Source organism: Amblyomma maculatum, chromosome 8 (genome assembly GCF_055883805.1).
Source record: "Amblyomma maculatum isolate TAMU_Amacu chromosome 8, ASM5588380v1, whole genome shotgun sequence".
Taxonomy (NCBI): Eukaryota; Metazoa; Arthropoda; class Arachnida; order Ixodida; family Ixodidae; genus Amblyomma; species Amblyomma maculatum.
In genome coordinates this window covers 58,858,808-58,876,496 of record NC_139351.1, presented here as the reverse complement: position 1 = coordinate 58,876,496, position 17,689 = coordinate 58,858,808, and the positions used below count along the sequence as shown (strand labels likewise).

Here is a 17,689-nt window from a genome sequence, read left to right as displayed (position 1 = left end):
GCCACACGTGCGGAAGAATAAACTTTGTAGAGACTCCTCACGTTGTGCTCACAGTCACAAACGCCAGAGTTCCAAAACGAGAGCCAACAACAAAACTCTATCAGCTGGCAGCCTAGTAGACACAGTCATCGCCATCAGCCGCGCCGCTAGCGCCACCGCCAGCATTGCCATGGCAGCCGCCTCTGCTTGCTGCGTTGTTTTGGTGGTTCGTTCGTTTGTGTTTTTTTCTTCTTCCGCGTGTTTGTGTCCCGCGCCCAAATTCGGCCAAGCTTCAGACGACTGTGCGGGAGAACAGCTAAAATGGTGAGTGTTGATGTTATTGTTTGGCAAACAAAGTGTTAGGGTTCGTTTCTGGTATTGTGCAATTTTAGTGGCGGTGATTTTACCAGTTGGTTATCATTTCGTTTAGGGGCATACATCGCTAAAAATACACAATGTTTAGTTCGAGCTAGGATGATTGAACCGTCCATGCAGGCAAAATACTCAGTGACGCTTTATTGCCTCTAGAAAGCAACATGCGTGTGGGACTTGTTCAATAGGGAGGGCAGCCAAGCTAGAGGCAATCAGATACGATTTTGGGTGTCTAGAACAGCCTGAACTTGAATAAAACTCTTTGCAGAGCAGTCCCGCCGCCTACCATATACATTACCTCTTATTAGTAAAGTGGACAACTTCCTAGCGCAGCTCTAGAAGGCAGTTCCGGCCTTGTCTTGTGATGGTGAAAAACTGCTAAGAGCCACTCATTCATTGCTGCTCTCGAATACATTATGGCAGTCATTCAAGGGCTTGGGTTTTGTTAAAGTTCTTGTTTAAATTAGCTATGCTTTTACTCTTGTTTGGGAGTCATCAGCAGTTTTCTGAATTTATACATTTTTTAACCTCGTCTAAATTTTTCTGGTGTTCCTTTGAAATTTCCTTTCATGTAAGTCGTGTCATACTTATTGATATCCTAGCGGTCTTGTGTGTTTTTTCTTACACATGTTGCTTTTTAATTTAGGCTGAATGTTGCCCTGGGAAAACTAGAAGGTTGCATCAAAATCCTTTCCACTGTTTGCGAGGCCCAGCATATGTTTACATTGTATGTATGTGTATATTGTTGGTGTAATTACACAAATGAACAGTTTCCTTCCAGGATACCCACCATTTCACTTTTTTTTTTACGGTTTATATTGAAAGGGCTGTCGTTACACTTCTCGCAGTGTGTTTACAATATGAGTTTGGCTCTTCAAAATATTTTGTGAAGAACAGAGTGCTGTCTCCACAGGTGTGCGTGTTTAGGATATACTGCCAGTGCATTCCGACTGCTGCTGAGTTCATTTTTCCAAGCTCAGATTGCATCAATGAACATGCTTGATTCGCATCATACCCACCATTCTACTTTTTTTATGTTTGTGTTAAATGTGCTGCCGTTACTATTGAGCATATATTTATATATGTACATTTGTATATTTGCAGGTCATCAATTAACCCCCCCCGGACCTGATATCACAGAGGCAAAATAAAACATAAATAACCAAATAAACATGACTGTACAACAACAGTTTTTCTTGGTGATTTTCAGCAGTTGTTGCAAAGTATGAAATCAATTAAGGGGGGACACGGCTCTTTGGCACCGAAAATCGGCCTGAAAATCGGATTTTCAATTTTTTCATTTTCGTATTCCTCGCACCATTCCGCATCTGCACGCAAATTTTCATCCTTATACCCCGCGTATTTATGAAGTTATAGCGATTAAAAAATGCAGTACCACACCCACTGCCCTTTAAATTGTGGACAAACGACACCCAATTTCGATCGCCCGGCGCATGAGAACTACGCGCTCCACCGCGGCGATTTTGGTCTCGTTCGAAAGCGCGCGCTTTCGGCTTATTTTTTCTTTCGGAAAGCAACCCTGTGCGCTCCGCCTTCCCCATAAAAAACAAACAAAAAGATAGCATGCAGCGCGCGCTACTATTGGCCGGTTAAGGCACGTGATCAAAATGGCGTCGTTTGGTTGGTTCCGGCAAGCTAGCCCTGAAATGCGGACTCCCAGTGACGCCATTTTGTCTTTCTGCCGACCACGCTAGTGCAACGCGAGAGTCATGCCAGGCGCGAAGAAGCACCGCTCTTTGCACAAGTTCGGGCGAAAGCAACCAAAGAAACGCGTTAAGAATGCGACTTCGTTGCATACTGTGCAAGAAGCAAGTGCCAGTGCTGCGGGATTGTGTGACGATCACGTTGCGGGCGGCGACGCTTCTCCGATTCCGCTGGACAACGGCGCCGTTCTTCGTGCCGACTGCAGTCGTGTAAGTATTGATACCGCGCCTGTCACTAACAGTGACATAACTCAAGTGAGTGCCCGTGAGCAGGCTACGCTTGATAGACTGGTATCGACGCCGGCGACGGCACGAAAGACCGCGCTGTTCGCCGATGCAAGTGGTGCGTCCGCAGAGTCAGATGCGGACGGAACAGCCTCCTATGCGGTAATTGACCTCAGCATTGTGAATATCCTTCTGGATGCCGTGCGGTGCAAAACGTGTCGTGGATGCGTGCGTTTAATTACCAGCGACCGGAGCTATGGCCTCGCCGTAAAACTGATCGTGCTGTGCGACAACTGCGGTGAGATTGCGGCCGAGTGGAACTCGCGGAGGGTTGACGGCGAGAAAAGGTGCAATCCTTTTGAGCTGAATATTCTGGCTAGTCGAGCAATGCTGTCGACCGGTAACGGCCAGACAGCAATGAACGATATCTTTTCGGCGATGGGGTTGTCGCGGCGCGGGATGCACAACAAGACGTTTCAACGGCATCTGAAGAACACACTGCAACCCGCTGCTACCCGAGCCGCCACGACCGCTATGGCACAAGCCGCGCGGGCAGTGGCGAAGGTCTACGATGACTTGTGTTTTGGGCATAGGGGGAACATTGCCGTGTGCTACGACGGCACATGAATGACGCGCGGACACTCATCACATATAGGCGTCGGTGCCGTGGTGGAACTCTTCACTGGTTACGTGCTTGATTATGTGGTGTTGTCAAACTTTTGTCTGGGCTGCGAAATTGGTCCCAAGCCAAACACTGACGGCTACGAACTTTGGAAATCACGCCACCAGTGCCAAAAAAACACCAACTCCAAGGCTGGTCAAATGGAAGTAGAGGCTGGCAAAATTCTGTTTGAAAGATCTCTGCAGCGCCACAACATGCGCTACACAACCATGCTATGCGATGGGGACAGTCGCACGTTCAGTGCTCTTAAAGATGCTGCAATCTATGGCTACATTGAAATAGTCAAAGAGGACTGCATAAATCACGTGCACAAGCGTATGGGAGCAGCTTTGCGCAACCTCTTGCAGAGACACAAGGGTGCAGGGAAGCAAAGTCTTGGTGGCAGAGGAAGGCTGACAGCTGATCTAGTTGACAAGCTGGCAATATATTATGGCCGAGCGCTTCGATCAAATGTAGGTGATGTGGATGCCATGCAGCGAGCTGTGATGGCGACATATTACCACATCACATCTACTGATGACTGCCCCAAACACAGTTTGTGTCCTACCGGTGAGAAGTCATGGTGCCGCCACAACGCTGCAAAGGCAAAAGAGGAGCCTGCACCAAAGCACAATTACAGTCTGCCAAGAGATGTGGCTGATGCTCTTTTGCCTGTTTATAGTCGTTTATCAGAGAAGAGCCTGCTGCAGAGGTGCATTCGGGGGAAGACCCAGAACTCGAACGAAAGCTTCCACTCGGTCATCTGGACCTTGATCCACAAAGAGTGGCACTCATCACTGTTTGCTGTGGAAGCAGCCACAGCAGAAGCTGTGCTGTGCTTCAATGCCGGCTGCAAGCATACAGCAGCAGCAATTCTGCAAGAATGCAGTACAAATGTGACAGCAACTGGGTCCAGGAGAGCTGAAGAAAAGGACTTGCACCGTAGCGTACGTTCTGCAAAGAAGCGGGCGGCTTCGCTTGGCGTTGCTAAAACAGAAAAAAGAAAACACCGCGACAGCATGCACCCCGACTATGCTCCTGGTGCATTTTAATAGCATGAGGTCTTTGGGGTTGCCCTTCCTGATTAAATGCCGTGAGGCTTGAGTGCTTCCGACAATCCCCCAATTTTGGTAGTGTTGCATTTTTTAAAGATCAATATCTCTGGTCCTGTTCTTGCTATTGCTTTAAAAATTTTTTTTCTAGAAAGGGAATCCTGCGAGTCTCATGAAACCAAGGTAAATGCAGTGACGACAAAAGAAAATTTGCTGAGAAGGTTATGTTGTCTTCGGTACCCAAATGAAATTTTCCTTTCAAGCGTTTCCTATTGCGTAACTTTGGCTCAAATTGGCATAGGCCATTAATTTTCGCTTCAGATCACTTTCCACCTGTTTCTGATCTTGTTGACATATCAATCATTGACATAATTTACACCTACATGCTGTGAAGTGTTTTTCCTCGTTTTCTCAAAACTGCAATTTTGAGGGTGCTGCAATTTTGGAGGAGAGATATCTCTTAGTCTATTTGTGCTATAGCTCTCATTCTTGTCTTGTTAGAAAGAGAAAACCTTCGACAGTGCCGTAGGACAAATATATGTACAGTTATTATGCGGCAACATTTACCGAATTAATTATCAATCTTAGGTGCCAACCTGGGCTTTTATTCATAAAAGTTTGACTTATTGTAACTTTGGTTCAAATTCTTCTACCACGTTAATTCATGACTAGCGGCACTCTATGATCCTTCTAGATCACTCTGGCAGGGCTATTCTCCTCATGCCATAAAGTGTTTAGTAATTAACTCACCTCCAAACGAAGAACATGAATTAGGGATTATTTTGAAAGCTATTTCATCTACAAGAAAACTAATCAGATATTTGAAATCAGCATGCAAAAGTACATTAATGGTGCAAGTTTCAGTCAGATCCACCCATAAATAAGGAAAAAAGTTTTAAGAGGGGTGTCCCCCCTTAAGCTTAGTGTACTCTAAATGTATTTAGGGCATATCCCCCAAGGAGAAGTATATTTGCAGGATGGTAGTAGCTGCACAGCAACGTCCACACACCTTACTTTATAATAAGCGAGTAATTGCTCAATAATATCCACCCAAGTGGAGCCATATGGTGCTTGGGTGGACATTATTGAGCATATACTCGCTTATTAAAAAGTAGGGTACTCCTAATGCACAACTCACAGCACCAAAAAATATATTGGTTAATTTCCACACAATATCATTTAATGTCTCATCAATATTGTGTGTGGACATGCTGTGGGCATTATATGGGGGTCCACAAGTGTCAAAATGGACATTCCATGGATGTTATGTCAACATAATATAAACTTTTGTAAACATCATATGGACATCAGATATCTATTGGAGGATGTTCATTGAATGTCCATTGAATATGATATGGTTTGCTGGGATATGCCAGTGATTTCACCATCATCATGGGCGCAGCTAAGTGCATTCTGGGATGAAAGCCTCCCTTCTCCCACAATTCCTACCCCAAATAGGCCGGTCCTGTGCCAGCTCCGGCCACTTTATTCCCCACAAACTTCCTGACTTCATTTGCCCATCTGAGTTTCTGCCGCTTGCCTTCTCTTGGCATCTACTCCATCAACACCAATGACCATTGGTTATTTCGCCCTTGCCCATAAGGTAGACAACAACAGCCAGTGGGCTGTGGAAAAATTCCGACCGTTGGTATTGTCTGTGCTGTTGTCTGCAACAATCTGCGCTTTTTCTTGTGTGTGCTTGTTGTAACATTTCAGAATTGATTTTTTAATGCAACGCTGTCTAGATAGTAAAGTTTAAACCATAGTATTAGCAAGCAACTTCAACTCATGCAACAAAATGTTGGGGTGCTTCAGGGAAGCACATAGCAGACACTGAGCATTTCAGGAGTATGTCCGGCTTCTCTACATACATTTATCGGGGAATTTTAGAAAGATTTTCTTTGAAGTGAAGTACATGGAATAGTTTGTTGCACTCTTCTGCAAAGCATTCGCCAACATTTAACTACCAGCTGCCTCCACTGATGCGCCGTGGAAAGAGAAAAAAAGTTCGGTAAGTTTTGATTACATGCGTTTCTATGACAGCCAACTCGTACACCCTTACGTTTCCCAATGTTTAAAAAATATTCTGCCATTGAAATATATGCTTCACTCTTTCACAATCTGCTCTGCTTTGAAATCTTTCGTTTTCATGTATTCCTATAGGCGCTAAGAGTACTTTTCACTTTCAGTATGCTGCAACATCCACAGGCACCCCCTTCTTTTGTAAACATGGTGTTCGGCTATACTACGGCCCTACATTTCCGCAATCCTCAGAAGTGCATGCAATTCAAGTGTACTATGCACTGCAAAGCTGACCTCACAGCGGAGAGCAATACTGTCGTCTCCCATCATGGCTAAGCCTACTTTGCACCGCTAATCTGCTGTGGCGTCTGTGAGCGCCCCATTCTTTTGTAAACATGGTGTTCGTCTATACTACGGCCCTACATTTCCCCAATCCTCAGAAGTGCATGCTCTCAAGTGTACTCAGCTTTGCTGACCTCACAGCCAAGAGTAATACTGTCCTCTCCTATGGAAGCTAAGCCTACTTTGCACCCCTAGTCTGCTGTGGCATCCGCAAGCGCCCCCTTGTTTTGTAAACATGGTGTTCGTCTATACTACGGCCCTACATTTCCCCTATCCTCAGAAGTGCATGCTAGTCAAGTGTACTCAGCTTTGTAAAGCTGACATCATAGCCAAGAGTAATACTGTTCTCTCCTATGGGAGCTAAGCCTACTTTGCACCCCTAGTCTGCTGTGGCATCCGCAAGCGCCCCCTTGTTTCTTAAACATGGTGTTGGTCTATACTACAACCCTACATTTCCCCAATCCTAAGAAGTGCATGCTACTCAAGTGTACTAAGGACTGCAAAGCTGACCTCGCAGCCGAGAGCAATACCGTAGTCTCCCATCGTGGCTAAGCCTACCTTGCACCGCTAATCTGCTGTGGCTTCTGTGAGCGCCCCCTTCGTTTGTAAACATGGTGTTCTTCTATACTACGGCCCTACATTTCCCCAATCCTCAGAAGTGCATGCTACTCAAGTGTACTCAGCTTTGTAAAGCTGACCTCACAGCCAAGAGTAATACTGTCCTCTCCTATGGGAGCTAAGCCTACTTTGTATTCCTAGTCTGCTGTGGCATCTTCGAGCATCCCCTTAGTTTGTAAACAACACGGTGTTGGTCTACACTCCTGCCCTACATTCTCCCAATCCCCAGAAGTCCATGCGACTCATGCCTACTCAGCACTGCAAGCCTTACCTCCCAGCCGAGAGCAATATTGTCGTCGTCCACAAATGGCGCCAGGGCATTGATGATGAGCGGCAGGTCTCTTCCCACCTCCTGCAAAGCAAGAAAAAATAACCTCAGCAGGCAGAAAGAAATGGGTACCTTTGAGCTCTGCACAAGCACAGAACCTTGCAGTTTTCCATACAGGTGGCACGGCACGAGAGCATCGCCCCATCAACCCATATATGGCAGAGGAGAAAAGTGTTGGGTGGTACAACCCATTTTGCACGGGATGAGGGTCGTAAAGCGATTCCTCCTGTAGGCAAAGCAAGAAGAAAGAAATATGGGGAATTTAAGGTCCGCTTTCAAGGGTATGACGTGACCTGTCTCGAACTCCTCTTGTGGATCCTTGTTCGTGTACACGCACTTCGTTACTCACTTCATCATTAATGCCTTGAAGGGGAACATGTTTTTGAAACCACATAAGATAGCAAAAAAAAACTTTAGAACTCTCTATCCACTGGTATGCCCGTTTTCTACTGTGCACTGACGTTACACTGCTGAAGCCCAACATGAAGTACCGTAAAAGCAAATAGTTTTGGGGCCCCGCTTTGGCTATGCATATTGGGTAAATGCTTAAACAACCCGTTTTCTTTCTTTTTTTTTTTTCAATCTAGTGTTCTGAACAAATGATCACCTTGTGCTACCATGCCGTTGGCAGCTTACTCCTTCGATGAAGAGGCTCGATCTGGACTTTCTTGTGCCGTAAAATAAATCAAGCTGGTGTAGCGAGGACATCCAGCAACAGCGCACCTCACCTCGAGGTCATACGGTTACGTACGGCTCAGTTTAGTTAGAACTATTTATACGTGCCCACTTTCTATGCTGAAAGTTAGTATCAATGCAGTTCTACACCGAAATCACAAAAAAAGCCAAGACACTGACGGGCTGTTATAGTCAGTGTGATTGATGTCCCTGCAACTGAGCTATGAGCAAGAAACTAGCGGTATGCAAACATTTGACATGTTGAATACGAACTGAATATGCTTGCTATTCGGTTTGTACTTGAAAAACTAATATTTGGAATTTCTAAATACTCGAAAATTACCGAACGCACCGAAAATTTTCGAATTCACAGCAGTTTCTACTATGATGCAAACGGCTTTCGCCAGTTTTTTCAGGCCCAGTCAATAATTTGAGGTTTCGGTTAAATAAGAAATTTTCTTTTCTGGGCCCTTGAAGGCTAAATTACTGAGAGTTTACTGTATTCATCAGCCATATGACAGCTCCCCCTAGTTTCATACAGGTACATCCTGTACAAAAAACGCATACAGAATCCTTTATAATGTTCATTCTGAATTTTTCAGCAGGGCATGCGCTTCTGTGCAGTTTTAGCTTAATTTTTTGCAAATACCTTGTGAGTTCTGAAACAAACAAGAGGAGCAATGCTTGATACCTTTTAATTCCTCTTTGATTAGGTATTCAATATTTTTGATACTCGGAGGCATTTTGTCCCCTGTACTAGCGCGCGATTCGTATTCCAAAATTTTAACAATCGCACACCCCTACTAGTTGGGCATCCTCCCTCCCCTTTTTTACCTAATGCAGTCGAGTCTCGATATAATGAACCTCAATAGAACGAAATTCACAATGTAGCGCAATTTTTTATTTTCCAATCTCTGCCCTATTGAAAACCGTGTATTTTTTTAATGATTTAACACAATTTTATGCTGCCCTTTCGTTTTACCAATATCCTCGCAAATTGCATGCATATATACCAGTAGCCACTTTGGCAATTGGACGATAACTAAAACTTAAGCCGAGACAGACAACATTTTGTATTTGCCCTTTTACGCCCTAATTTTGCCTGCAGCCTGGAATCTGCGAGTGAAACAAAATGATGATGATAGGGGTGTACCGCCGCGCCATCTGTCGTATACATCAAAACCCAGGGTGCAGAAGTTTCAGAACGCGCAATGCCATTCATAAAAGAAAGCATGTGGTCAACCCCGATCATGACACTAGCTTTTAGTCGTTCGCTTCAACAGTGTTTGCTGCTACAGTAGAACCCCGCTGTTGCGTTCCCAGGTGCTGCGTTTTCCCAGCTGCTGCATTCTTATGATCGAGTCCCGGCATGACTCGCATAGTGTTCTATGCATTAAAAACCCCGCTGTTACGCCATAACTTCGGGCATGTTCCCGCATCGCGAACTGGCAGGCCTGAGTAACAAGCAGCAACGACCATGTTTACTTTTAAGACCAATTGAATTGACCTGACTTGGCCTGGCTTGGCCTGTCGTTGCTGGCGTGCCTACAGAAGGCGCTCGCGGCGCTCGGGCAGGCGGCGTCATCATCAGCAGCAGCAGTCGCGCCTTTTTTTTGCATCTTTGTTACCTATCATCGTGCCGTTTTTCGTTCTCCCATGCTGCTTCCTTTGTGTGGTTGGTGCTTGCGTGGCTGACTTCGTGCTTCGAACTCCTTCCATATAATCATTGCATCGTTTCGCGCCTCCGGCTAGGAATCATTTTGCGTGTATCTACCTGGTGTGGGATAGGCAAGAAGTGAATTCGTACCGTGGTTGTGTGCACACGCATCCAGCGTGCTCAATTGCCCACCTGACGCCGTGCCGACCCTTTCACGCTGCAACGTAAATCGCTGTGGGCTAGCGGCTGCCTCGTTCCGCCGCAGCGCGGGAACTTGTCACAGTGATGGAATCATGAAAGCGCAAAGCACTCTCCTTGGAGGAAAAGCTGAACATTATTTGGGCAGTGGATGCAAACTCGACGTAGAAGCGGCTGTGCATCGCAGAAAATCTTGGACTCACGCCATCCACCTAGAATTCCATCGTTTCGAAAGAAAACGAGATCGAAGGAAACGCCCGGTCATTTGGCATCAAAAGCAAGCAAGCCCGCAGTGCGGGGCAGGTGCAGCTTGATGAGGCTGTTTACACATGGTTCAAGAAAGCCATAGCTGCAGGTGAGAATTTTGATGGCACCATTTTGCACGAAAAAGCGCTGGAGATAGCAGACAAGCTTGGGATCGACGATTTCAGTGCGTCAAACGGTTGGATCGACCGCTTTAAGAGAAGGCACAGAATTTGCTATCGAACCGTGAACGGAGAGGCTGCAAGCGTGGACACTGCTACCGTAGACACCTGGAAAGAGTCCATGGCGGGCATTATCGAGGGCTATGAACCCAGGGATATTTTCAATGCCGATGAAGCGGGCCTCTCTTATAAGGTACAGCCATCAAAGATGCTGAGCTTTAAAGGCGAGGCCTGCCACAGCAGGAAAAGCAGCAAAGAACGCCTCACCGTGTTGTTGTGTTGCAATTCGGATGGCTCCGAGATGATGAAGCCATGGGTCATTGGAAAATTTCGAAGCCTGAAAAACAGCCGGTACCTGCCCTGCCACTACAAAAGCAACAGCAAAGCCTGGATGATGTGCGCAATTTTTGAGGAGTTCTTGTCCTACATGGATTCAAAAATGGGCAGTCAGGGAAGAAAGGCTGTTCTTTTTTAGACAACTGTTCCGCGCACCCTAAGGACACTACGTCGCTGCGGAACGTCAAGGTTGTGTATCTTCCGGCCAACGCAACAAGCCACCTTCAACCCTTGGATGCTGGCATCATAAAAAATGTCAAGCATTTTTATAGAAAATGCATAGAGACGCGACCCTTGGTCTCAGTGGGTCGCGGGCAGCAGCCGACTGGCATTACTGTTCTTGATGCCATGCACTATTTGGCGACGGCATGTAGCGCTGTCACTGCCGCAACAGTCAAAAACTGTTTTGCGAAGTGTTTCGGCGACGCAGACTGCGCAGCAGAACCTGTAAGCACCGAAGACTGCGAACTCGACACGGCCATAGAAGCAATTGGCGCATGCGGGATTGTGTAAAGTGATTACGTTTCTGTAGACGACGTCGTTGTCACCTCCGAGATGATGACCATTGACCAGATCGTGGCTGTGTCGACACGCACAACAGTGGCGACGAAGAGGCGGAGGTTGAGCCGCTGCCCTAACCCACCTTCACTTCAGCTGAAGCGGCATTAGACCTTCTTAGAAGGTATGTTTGTGACGACCGCGAGAGCCACACAGCACTGCAAGTATTGGAACAAGTTGTGCTCACGGGACGTGAGAAAATGCGACAGACAACACTGCACGACTTTTTAAGCGTTACCATGGTAATAAACAGGTGTTCACTTGCCCACTACTGTCATTTGTAAATTTGTCCTTCTTCCCGGCTCTTACGTTTCCTGGCTGTTATGTTTTTTTTTTTTTTTACGGTCCCGTGAAAAACGTATCAGTGGGGTTCTACATTCCAGCAATTCTGTGACAGTGGACGGCGCCCCATCCATTCACTGAGTGATAACGCGAACATACTGAAAACCAGGCTTGCGCAATCGTAAAATTAAAACCGTGAAAAGGACAGGCCGAAAGCAGTTCCACGATTTTAATTTTACGATTAAGTTATTTTTATGTTAAGTTATTTAAGTTAAGATTAAGTTAAGTTATTTTAAGTTATTTTATGTTCAGCAACCGGATGCGTGGAGGAAGCCACCGCCGGCAGTCATGTCAGGGCTGCTAGCACTCTGCCAAGTTCGCCCCCCCCCCCCCCCACTAGAGCTAATGTCGAGAGACACACCGTGACGTTCTTGCTGCGCAGCATCTTAGCGTGCCAAGAAATGCGCTGTGGAGTGTAATGGCACGAAACGGAGGGACACGCTAGCGGCAAATGTTTTTTTCTTTTCCGAGTTCTCATTGCTAGAAGTGGGAGGTGGGTTCATTTGAGAGTAAATATGGTACGCATACATGAGGCCTGAGCAAAAGATTGCCCCATGCAAGGTAGCCGTGCAGGCGTGGGCGATACAAATATACAACGATGTCCCCGTTAAGGTCCTTACATCAGCTGATCTAGAGACTGTAGTCCTAACTTGCAAACATATGATGATGATGATACCAGCGGCGACATCTGGCAGTGGCTCTGAGTACTAGGCAATGTGCTCACTCATTGCTCACATGAAGAAAACTGCGCCCACATCCATTTGCTATTACCCATTATCCTCTTGATATACAAAACAACATCCAGTACCCCTGTTAGCGCTGTTATTACTTGAATTTCTCGTCCGTTTCCTGAATTCGTAATTTACAATTTGTCATCTACTAGCAGTGTTCCACAAAGCTGTCACTTTATTTGGACAGCTAAAACATGGGAACCTCGACGTGACGAAATAAATTTTCGGCTGCAAGCAGGACTTCATTATATTGAGGTTCGAATGTAAACGCACACAGGCGATGTAGCATTGAAATCATATCGGGGTCAAGCCTTACCCATCCCTGTGCAAGCGAAGCAGACAGAAGGCACGAGCATAGTGAATGATCCAGACAGAGAAGCACTTTGGTGTCAGGGAAAACATGTCACACCTTAAGCATGTGCGGTGCCGCTGCCTCGTACAGGTGGTGCAGTGCACGTGCCACGAGGCACGTGACGCGCTTCTCATCCGCGCTGATGGCTCTCTCCTGGGTCCTGTTGGGGTGCGGACATTTGTTTATTCTTTAAACACAGTCACAAAACTGGACCTTGGCAAACACAAATTTTAATTCCTTAATTTTTTTTTTTCCAGAATCTTCCACACTTTCTGAAGCAAAATTGGCTTAAACCTACTTATACACGTGAAAGCTGGGTTTTAAGCATAGTTTATCCACGATTCAGTAAGAGTGTACACACACTGATGGTCTGAAGCGCCGAATGCATTTTAGACTGGAGAGCTCGTGATGAAGCATGTAGCCGGTCGTAAAGCCAAAAGTGCGAACGCGCAATGAGCGTGCGCAAACTCAACGAATGACCTGTGTTGGCTCTTCCATCAACCATCGACACTCCCTGGAAGTACCGCCGTTTGACATGCCCATGCCTGACACGAGTGACGTGCAAAAAGGGAGTGTCGCCATCATTCGAACAGCGGCCTTCTGTAAACTATTGACACTCCCGCAGCTGCACTTTGTGCTGCGCAGTAAAAGATAAAAAAGAAAAATTCTTCCCGAGAAGCACGCACAGTAACTGAATGTTGCACTAAAAGCTGTAGAACAAATCTGCCACAGCCTCCTTGATATGGTTATTGTCTTGGTCCTGTTAACAGCGCCATGCTTTGGTTTCAATTGTAAGTCCCCCCCCCCCCCCCCCCCCCCCTCCCCTTCTTCAACTTCGGATTTTCAAATATTAAAAAAGGGATCGACTTATAATTCTGCAAATATGGTAAGTCTTTTTTTTGGGCGGGGGGTGGGGAGAGGCGAAAAGGAACAGCATGTCTTCACGCAAGGTGATTCAAACCGCGCGAGGCGAAGTCCGAAGTTGCACCCGAGCAGTAGAGCTTCAGTTAAGTTCAGTCGTGTCCGAGTCTCCATTATCCTATAAATCCAATCAAGCCACGCTTTCCAGACTCCCACTACCTTTCGAATTTCACATAGATTCTTCGAGGATGCCATTTAACCATCGCGTTTGCTGCCTACTTGTGCTCCGGTGTCGCTCAATCTTTCCCAGCATCAAGGTTTTCTCCAGTGACTCATCTCTTCGCATGAAATGACCAATGTAGTCGAGGTTTAACTTTAAAATTTGAGCTTTCAATCAGTAGTCTGGGTAGTACAGCGCATGCTCTAAAGAAGTGAGTAAATGAAAGTACTCAGGAAACTAAGGTGAGGAAAAAAAATTTGAAAAAATAAATAAAATAAAATGAAAAAGAAAAGGTTGCTAAAGTGCCCCCTACAAGCACAAACAAAAACGTGACCCAAGTTTTTGACACAGAGCAGAGCGCAGCATGAAAAATGACTCACGGCAGCCTCCGCAGCAGCTGCAGAGTCAGCATGCGTAACACGTAGCACTCGGAGCCCTTGAGGCTGTCCAGGGCAGGTGCCACCAGGTAGGCCAGGTGGGTCAAGGCAGAGAGGGGACAGGGTTCTTCGCCACGGGCACCACCTCCCTGCAACCCCTGAAGCACCTGCTGCAGCCCATCCTGGGGAAAGGACAAAGTGTGGGACAGTTAAAGCTCACATAACTACCAATAGTAAGGTCCATCAGTAGCAAAAACCCACCCTACAGATGATAAGAGATGTGCAAGAATCTGAGCCAGCACGATTCCATCAGTTTGAGGCCCAGTGCCTACATTCAGCAAAACTTCAGCAAAACTGTAATACAAGTGCTTCCACCTTCAACTTATTCCAATAACATATTTAGAGTGCAAAAATGAATTAAGTAATTCTTTCAGAACCACACCATAAGACATCGATCACGTGCAATCAATGGTTTAGCATGCGCTGCCGTGCTGAAATTTCCGCGTGTTGGAACAGATAGCTTGATGTTGGCAGTTTCAATTTCCGTGTGGCTCACTTTCTTTTTTGCAGGAGACGACGTAGCAAAAAAATGATGCCAAAGCGGTGTCAAGACACCATTATGAACTCGGCGTCACTAAGAATTAAATGCCAACAATGTCAACAATGTCGGTTTTTGTGCAGAATGAGGACTTGAACTGCAATAAAACAAAATGAGATGTGGCGACGCTTGTCATTGCATGGTGTTGCCTTTTTATGCAGTTTCCCATCCCAAGACCCAGTGCCTTTAACCAAAAAGAAATCACGGTGCATGAAAGGAGAAAGGGTGAGAGGCAAAACTATGCCAGCGTCTTGCCTCTCACCCTGTCTTCTTTTATGTGCTGTGATTTCCTCTTAATTATGAACCACCAACATGCCCAAACTTGTTTTTTGTCTTTAGCTATGCTGATTCCTTATGCCCCACTCTGCACAGACTGACGAACTAAAGAAAAGTGTTTCCAACGTAACACTCTTACAGCCTTATCCTTCCCACGTTATACGATTGGACAATGCAAAACAATAAACAAGGCCTAACGAGCTCCAAAGAAGCAGTCGCAGGCACACTGGTGGGCGCTCACCCTCTTCCGAAGAAGGGCGTCCATAAGTGATTCGGTGCCGGCGCAGCACTTCTTTGCCAGGTGCTGCAGGGTCGCCTTCACCTGGCTGTCACTCAGGCACAGAGGGTACAGCTCACGCCTGGTGAGTGATAAAGTACACGGCAGATGTCACTGGCCACAACACATCTCCAGATGAAAATGAACAAGTTCTTTGTACAGCCAAAGAAAACGTCATGATGTGCTATTGTCACAGATGTCACTAGGTGTACACGGCACAATTACACTACTGCCGATGCTGTATCGCAGGTGTATGCTTGGATTCAAGGCGGCTGGCCAAGATACCACCCAAGAGACAGACTCTCAAAGAGTGGCATCAGCCAGCTGTCATGGCTGATGCCACTCTGATGCCATCATAGCAGAGGATGCCAAGGATCTCTGGCTCCGTACAGTCCGCCAGTGGAATTCCAAGGGAAGGAAAACGTAGCAGGGGGCGGCAGAAAGTTAGGTGGGCGGATGAGGTTAAGAAGTTCGCAGGGGTCAAGAGGCCTCCGCCCTGCAGTGGGTATAGACCGGCTGGTGGTGATGGCGATGATGAAATTGGAATGATTTTGTGATTGCGCATGAGTTTCCAGCAACAACATACAATGGAACATCTCTCTCTGACAATGGATAAGGTGGAACAATGGGATCAAGATGTTTTCTGGGACAGGATGGCCACAGCTGGTGCAGAGTCAGGATACACTGCATAAAGGCTTTTATCCCGAGTTAGGCCTAACCTGGCTGGCAATGACAATGTAAATATGAAGATGGCAGTGCCACCTATCGTATATAGTACTTGTGTGAGGGCCACACTTCTTTTCACTAGCGCCCAAGGTTGGTGGGCGGTGCGTCGCCACAAGTAAAAGCGCTGCTCAAATTTCCTTGCACACTGGGGTGCAACCAACATGTCTGCACCGTATTATGGCTTTTGCACAGCATAATGTTTAATCCTTTCTGGTGCAAATCCCAAGTGCATAAGACAATGGGGCTCCACGCGTCCATGGTTCCAAGCCGAGTCTGGCGTGCGGGATGATGCATCAATGATGGTAATGATGATTATGCTGCCAAAATAATGCACAAATGAACCATCTCTTTCGGTACACCTATATTTATTTTTATTTTTGCATTACTGGCCGCTAAGCTGAGGGTGCGGCCCTTACATAAATATATACGTTACATATGCCAGCAACAACTGTTAAAAACAAAAAAAAAGGCCAATGGTTACCCATGTGGCACCCTTACTTTGCGTGGCCGGGCAGGCTGCATGCTAGCTGCAGCACGGACACCAGCACCTCGGCAATGCGGTCCACCAGCACCTGCTCAACGACCTGCATTGTGAGAACACCAGCACCCCCATCAGAATCATTACAAAGCAAACAGATCATCATAAGGCAGCTCTGTCTGATAATAATAATCTGTTTCAAACAGATTATCAGCACAACATCACTGTTGTCCCATTCTCTACCGGTCATCCTACCCCTACACTGATACTTATATGACCCATGTAGATAACAGAACAAGTAACTAAATAAAAAAAAGGCAGTTCTCATTTTTTTTTTTTTTTGCGGACTCAAAAGCTTAGCTTCATTTAGAGCTTAACTAATCTTTGTATAAATGTGTCCCTTTCCACTTACAAGTAAAACACCATTAATTTGAAGTGCTGCGGCTGCGAAAAATGTTCGCAATAACTGGGTTTCTGAATTAAGTCAACGATAAAAAAAACGGACCCAGGCCTAGTTTCACAGTGAGATCGCGCTGTACAGTCATGGACAGGTTAAAATGGGCCACGCTTTTGAATTCAAATGCTTCTATCCTGTCATATAATAAAAATGAATAAGTTTGCTCTCCTCGCGCGTAATGACAAAAGTAAATATCACAATCCAATAAGCATGCGCTATTTTTGCTAATTAACACGTGAGAAGACTCCCACTAAAGTGTGGTCCATCTTCTTCTGTCCGCGACTGTACATATACCCCAAGCTTCATCCAGCTGTTGCCCTTTTCAACAATAATAATTGTTTCACAGGAAGGGAAAGGAGCAGCATCTGTCACATTTGTTTCTGTGAACACCTGAATCGCGCGTAAGGGAAGGGAGGATAGGGAGGAAGGCGGGAGAGAAGGTGGAAAGAGAGAAAGAGGAGCCATAGTGGAAAGCTACAGAGTAATTTTGAACACCTAGGGATCTTAAACGTGCGCTGACATCGCACAGCACATGAACACCACTTCATTTCGCCTCCACTGAAACGCAGTGCCGGCGGCGGTTGGGATCGAACCCGGGTACACCGGCACAGTAGTCGGGCATCTTACCACTGCACCACCGAGGCAGGGCAGTTGTCGTGCTTTGTTCTGTAGTTTCTGGCAGAATGGCATCATAGCGCATATGCAACTTAAAGCAACAAATTACGAACACGTTACAATTCAGCAGAGATCAAAGCGACTTTTTGACATCGGCTTCCGCACTCGAGTTTGGCTCGAACAGCTTGGCCCAAATCTATCCTGTTT

The 17,689-nt window shown here is 46.2% G+C and overlaps 1 protein-coding gene across 1 annotated transcript in view; it reads right to left on the bottom strand.

Moving 5' to 3' along the window:
- tefu (Serine/threonine-protein kinase tefu) overlaps nt 1–17,689 on the bottom strand; it is a 148,935-nt gene that overhangs the window by 66,163 nt on the left and 65,083 nt on the right. The window contains exons 26-30 of the mRNA XM_084576302.1: nt 16,431–16,516; nt 15,171–15,288; nt 14,059–14,237; nt 12,655–12,757; nt 7,267–7,347 (exon numbers count right to left, since the gene is read on the bottom strand). Of these exons, the coding sequence (XP_084432428.1) occupies nt 7,267–7,347; nt 12,655–12,757; nt 14,059–14,237; nt 15,171–15,288; nt 16,431–16,516 (567 nt within the window). The remainder of the gene's footprint in view (nt 1–7,266; nt 7,348–12,654; nt 12,758–14,058; nt 14,238–15,170; nt 15,289–16,430; nt 16,517–17,689) is intronic.